The sequence below is a fragment of the Hyalella azteca genome, unplaced genomic scaffold (genome assembly GCF_000764305.2).
Source record: "Hyalella azteca isolate HAZT.00-mixed unplaced genomic scaffold, Hazt_2.0.2 contig12211, whole genome shotgun sequence".
Classification (NCBI taxonomy): Eukaryota; Metazoa; Arthropoda; class Malacostraca; order Amphipoda; family Hyalellidae; genus Hyalella; species Hyalella azteca.
The window spans coordinates 196,193-202,540 of record NW_025942174.1 but is presented as its reverse complement, the minus strand read 5'-3'; the positions used below and the strand labels follow the sequence as shown (position 1 = coordinate 202,540).

Below are 6,348 nucleotides of genomic sequence, written 5' to 3'. Positions count from 1 at the left end.
ACTTATAAGAGCCCACCAAGCCAGTCTGATCGAGGGATCACCAATCCAGTTCACTAGATAACTAGAGCAGCTAAATTTTTGAATACTATAAGATGGAATCACCACCACATTTAGTTGAGAATATTATACATATTTAATGAATGAAATTTACAGACGAATTAAAAGAACTCACGCTTAATGCGGCGATGGGAAATGTTAGTTCCAAATATTCTCTAACTCGGAACATAACAAGACCCGAACGTAAAAATTGAAAATTTCAAATTTAGCATCAACTCATTCAAGGAATTAGCTTGTTCAAGATGAATAATGAAGTTATGTATTATAATCATATAAAATAATAATATATGAGGGCAATAGGAACGAGTGATTGAATTATAAGCTCATATTGTATGTGCTAATGAATCAACTTTAAATGTACTAATTCCAAGTATTTGCTATATCTATCGGGATGAGCCGACGAAAATCTATTTCAATACTCGCTTTCTTCTGACGAATAGAACGCTCGGTCATAATAACTGTCAGGAGTTGGAACCTGCTGTTCTGCTACACCGAACGAATGCACTCCGTACCGATCTGAGGGAAAGGATGAAACTGGCTCCTCTAAATTATCATAGTCAGAGAAAATGTTGCTGTAGGCTATTTCCAACGTGTCTTCCGAGGCAAGGGGATCGTTCTCATGGAGACTTGTATGCTCATGTTGATCCCAGAACTGGGCTTCATCGTTTTGGTCCCAATTTTTTGTTGAGTGCCAGGAACTCGGTTCGATTTCTTCGATGTCGGGGGTCGGTGGCAGCTGGAATTTTTGCGCTTCAAACTCGTGGCTGAAAAAATCTGCACTTTGGATAACATTTTTATTGTCAGACTTATGATTTACCGCAGGTCTCACATACCAGGATGAAATCAGAACAGGCTGCTCTTCCATCATGATCAAAGGAATAGAATCTTCAGGTTCAAGTTCTGTCTCCTTTTTGCTCCAAGGATATTTCCCAAAATTCCAGTTATTCGTTTTCTCCGCGAACCGCATTAATTGATCAGGAAGGGGTTTCATAATTTGCCAGTTTACTAATCCACCAATCACATCATTCAAAGATGATTTGGACACAATCTCTTGGAGGCTAGATGACGATCCTTGTGTGGAATAATCTTCATATTTAATTCCTTTCCCATCATTTGCAGCAACGGAACAGAGTCCCGAGTAAACAGCAGAACACCGAGACCCACGAGGACACTTCGAACACGCGCGCGCGATCGTGTACATCGGGTTGGCAATAATGTTCCCCGCGGGGCCGTAGTTGCACGTGTATAATTTCTTATGCCTGGAGCCATCTTGGAAATATCTGTAGCCGCAACCAACGTGAGTCGTGGTTGCCCACACCATTTGTGTGTAGTGCCCAGTCGAGTGCGTGAAACTGAGAAAGATTCAGCGCATTATTTACAAATTTTAAAAATTTTAAAGCATTCACTGGTAATAAAGCCGAACTTTTAGATTTCTCCTGTTAATGTTTGATTATATTCATTTTCATAAAACCCCTGTAGCGAAACAATGTACTTTGCTAAGCTTCATCTGTTTATACAACCCTCGTCTCTAACTCATTGAAATACCAATTAGTAGTAGTCTATTTTAAGCATGAGAGCATAAAATCATGTTCACGAAAGTATCAAGGATTACTTGTCTGCTATATGAAATATTCATAACTTGAAAAACTTTGTTTCATTTCCGGTCTCGAAAACCTTGTCTCATTCCATTGCCTCGTTTCCGTATTAAATTTAATCTAAAGCAATTACTACGTAAAAAATCAGTGCATTAAAACATTGCTAGGTGTTCTCATTTACTTTCACTCCAATGCCAATGAAGAAGATAAATAAATACGCATACTTGCTATACAATTTATATTCAAATCAATTCATTTGACGTTTATATCAATCTCTGAAAAAATTAGTCATACGGCAATACCGAGCTTATGAACAGCCATCTCTCGCCGTGTGCGTGGCATGTTACAACAGCCTACGGCAATGTCGAACTCACGTGAAGGAATCAATAAAAGTGTTGTTGAAGTCCCTGACTTCTTCATACTCACGTGAAGGGATCAATACAAGTGTTGTCGAAGTCCCTGACTTCTTCATACTCACGTGAATGGATCAATAAAAGTGTTGTCGAAGTCCCTGACTTCCTCATACCAGCTCGTGATTACTTTCGTCCAGTCTGCCTCCTTTCCACCTCCAGTCGAGTCGCTCTGGTGAAGATTCTGTCCCACAGCGAACCGATCTGCGTGCATATAATTATACTCATTGGTAAAGAGAACATTTTTAGTGTTCAACCTTGATATATTGCAAATAATTTTATCTTTGGTACGAAATTCAAACAAGGCAATTGACTGCTCGCTGCATTAAGCATCAATAAAAAGTGAAAAATTTTCACTTCCAAGTGAATCGGATAAAAATAAAATATATTAATAATAATTTACAAAATTAATAATAATATGTTACTTTGTAATATTCACTACAAATCCTAACAGAAAATATTGTGCCGATGAACACTTATTCACTAATACTACTTCCACTACTATTCACTACACTATTCTACACTACAGCGCACACATCACAATGTGGGGTCTGACCAAGTGCGCGGCAGTGGTTGCAGTCGTGCTGGGAGCTGCACTGGTCGGCGTGACGCTGCGCCAGCGCGGCGAGCTCGTCATCCCACACCTGTACATGAGTGCGGTAAATAAATATAAACATTACACTCGCTTACTAAAATAATTCTTCTAAACTGGTGCATATTTGGATCATATTTTATACCAAAGTCTTAAATTAGTTAAATTTTAATTAAATAAAAATTGCTGGAATTGTATAGGTTTCCGCTGAAAATTTGAATTGTTTCGGTGGAAATGAATTGTGCGAAATTCAAATTTTAAAATAAATCAATACTGGTTTGGTTTTCAGTTGTTTATGCACTATTTCTGATACAATAAATTCAGGAGCGCGTATTGCATATTTGATGCGTTTTTCAGATTAAGTAAAAACAATCGTTCGTAATTTTATGTACCAATATTTGCTTCCATTTTTATGACAGCAATTCTGACTACACTTCCCGCCATTACAAGACGATGTCAGCCTACAATTTCTTTCTATGACAACAAGATTTACTCATTCAATATCTGATTAAATAACACTTATGGGTAATTTACAACTCAGTTCAATGATAATTTAGTTTAATTTAAGATAATTTTAATGCAGGTTGACAAGTCAACCTGCATTAAAATTATCTTACGTCCGAATTAATTTCGAGTTATCGCAGAAGAAAACGAAAAAATCGAACACATCGTTCTCACCAGCTGCATCATGTTTGCTGCAGGTGGTTGAGGACCAGCTGGGCCTTTCAAAATTACTTCCGTATGAATTAATTTCAAGTTATCGCAGAAGAAACTGAATAAATTGAACATAGCATTAATTCTCACCAGCTGCATCATGTTTGCTGCAGGTGGTTGAGGACCAGCGGTGCCTTTCATCTCGAGCCCTGACGCCACGTGTGCCCTGAATTTATTGTGTGTTCTTAATATCAACTCAGCGTCCCGACCTGACACGCCGCCCGATGTTGCTCCGCCTGTACTGCATGCTGGTCCTGCAAGCCAACCATGGATTTCATCACAAAATAGTCAATACTTTACAATATGTGAATGAGTATCATCACAAAAAATTTCCAACACTTTACAATATGTGAATGAATATCACCACAAAAAATATTCAACACTTGACAATATGTGAATAAATATCATCACAAAAAATTTCCAACACTTTACAATATGTGAATGAATATCATCACAAAAATAGCCATCACTTTAGTATATGTGAATCACGAAAGCAATGAAGTAAGAACGAACGGGGCATTTATTCTACTTCACTTTTTGGTTCCGAAAAAAAGTGTGGGTAATTTAAAATATTTCACTCTGGTGGTTCGTGATCATCTACAAAAGGAAATTTATAGTAGGCAATAACATGATTAAATTTCTAATATTGTACTTGAATTCAGTGAGTTTGTAATTAATATGTCCATTAACTACCAACCCAGTATTTGGGAGTAAAGCTAATGTCTAATTTAAGTACTACAATTTGAATATTACATGCAGGTGACGAACGCCGGAAATTTGAAAATTTTCAATGATATTTAACATCATTTTTTGCAGTCTATTGCAAAGTCAACGTAATTCCCTTCCACGCAGGCAGGTATCATCAATTCACCAACTCTTGCCGCGCAAACGCCCAAAATTTAACCAATTGGCTTGTTTTATCTGAGGAACAATTCTGTATGTTGTAATTAAGTGGTGTCCATATATATCATCAGAAGTTGTAAAAATATTTGCCTGAGATTATACCATGAATACCGGAAAAAAGGAACCTGCATGTGGCTGATTCAACTGATAGAATGATCATAATTCGTCAGATAATAAAATAATTCTACTTTCCTCACATTTGACTTCGCTTCATTTGACATGATGAAAAATAATATTAACGTTTTAAAAACAAATCCCATTAGAAGCTTATTTCCTGCTTTGATGCCAGCCCATTACTCACCAACGCCAGTGTATTAATGACCGAGAGCAGCGCATTACTCACCACCAGCAGCGTACTACTCACCAACGCCAGCGTATTACTCTCCACCAGCAGCGTATTACTCAACATCAGCGTATTACTCACCAATAGCAGCGCGTTTCTCACTACCAGCAGCGTATTACTCACCAGGGTATTACAAACCAAAAGCAGCGTATTACTCACCAACACCAGGGTATTACACACCAAAAGCAGCGTATTACTCACCAACACCAGAGTATTTGCACAAGGTGTGGCTCTTACTTAGCCTGCAATAGTTCGACCAAATTCCTTCTGGAATTATACTCCCAGAACTATAAATTGGAGGTTTGTTATCTTGGTTAACGAACATTGCTTGTGCATTATAAAAGGCATGTACAAGCAACAGAATACTAGTCGCAAAGCGCTCTTTTCCTACTTTCGTAGCGTCTAAGTTAGTTTCGCAAAACATGTTCAGAAACTGAACAACTGAATACAAACTGCAAGCTATGTGAATCTGAGCATCTATTTTAAATAAATGATATTAAGCAGGGCTGAATATTCTATGTATCTGTTGGTAATAAGAAAGATTTTTTAAGTGCCCGATCGTGAACGTTGATTTGTAGTGAGAATAATAGTAAGTATCTGCTGTTGCTCATTGAAAGTATAATCTTCATCTACTATTAAGTTAATGAAGCCCAACGCGACAATATGCATTTTGCAAAGTCTATCAATATGCATTACCTGCCGCGTCGGATTCTTGAATGGAAATTAAATTGCATTTAATTGTTAAAATCATGCGGCATTTTAGGACAGGAGAATGAGAGGTCGTCAATATTTTTTCTCCTTCATGCACAGTCTAGCACTCTAGCTGTTTGTGTTGCGCCGCTTATATATATAAGAGCTTTTCGTTCGCGTTTCTACGATAGGTACCTACTTTCCGTGTTGAGTCATCACCTGCATATATATGGTGTGAACGAAGAAATCGTTCACACCATATATTTGCAATCGTTCTTTTTTCTTTACTTTACATGTACATACAGTTTACTCATGTTAATGATAAATTATAAAGGTTAGCAATAGGAAATATCTAGCGTGGCCGGCTGCGTGACACAGTCGTTCGACCTTTTCGCACGAGATTTGTTGAAGGCGCAGCCGTAGGCTACAACTTATCTCTATATGAGCTACGGAAGCCTTTTTGATGGAAGCTAGCAATTACTGAGCTTAGTTTTCGGTCAATTTCTCGCAGAGTGGCCTCCCCTTGATTAGGCTCTGACATTTCTTACCACCTACTTACTGTATTGTAGCTCTCTTGCATTTTCACTGTCTATCGTGTCTGGTTTAAAGTACCCTAATTTCTGGATTAACAAATATTAATCCACCTGTGATGAAGGTGAAAAACGGTGCCTTTAATTACCAAGTATTTCAAATGACAATTCAATAAGTTCGTGGCTGGAATTCTGCCGCACGTGGCCCTCTATGAGGTTGAGACTGTGAACGCCAGGTCATATAGTGGGTGAATAGTAAGCATTGCAAAACTGGATGGAATGGATTGGACTAATAAGTTAAATTTTATTCAGTATATGTACATTTAATTTCAAAAAATGCAGAGTCAAACAGTTCATATCTTATAATCGCTATTCAACACACTTCTACATGTCCAATCGATCTGAAATTTTCCACACTTTCGTAAAGTCGGAGGCAATGCGTGAATCAATTGACAGAATAAATAATTTGAAAATTTTAATTTTTTTAATTTAAAAATAAAATTTAAAAATTAAT

The 6,348-nt window shown here is 37.4% G+C and overlaps 1 protein-coding gene across 1 annotated transcript; it reads right to left on the bottom strand.

Moving 5' to 3' along the window:
* Window positions 1–370: 370 nt before the first annotated feature.
* Window positions 371–3,965, bottom strand: LOC108672202. The gene is made up of 5 exons (XM_047883192.1): window positions 3,947–3,965; window positions 3,459–3,622; window positions 2,619–2,706; window positions 2,131–2,266; window positions 371–1,409 (listed from the first exon to the last, which is right to left on the bottom strand). Exons 1-5 carry the CDS (start codon window positions 3,963–3,965, stop codon window positions 470–472), a joined length of 1,347 nt encoding a protein of 448 aa, XP_047739148.1. The 3' UTR covers window positions 371–469.
* Between the last annotated feature and the right edge of the window lie 2,383 nt (window positions 3,966–6,348).

Excerpts from the sequence above, each read along its gene's own strand:
- LOC108672202 (XM_047883192.1), bottom strand. Across the intron at positions 2,707-3,458 it reads CAGCAAACATGATGCAGCTG|GTGTGGGATGACGAGCTCGC; the intron begins GTGAGAATTAAT and ends ACTCATGTACAG. Across the intron at positions 1,410-2,130 it reads ACTTTTATTGATCCATTCAC|TTTCACGCACTCGACTGGGC; the intron begins GTGAGTATGAAG and ends AATCTTTCTCAG.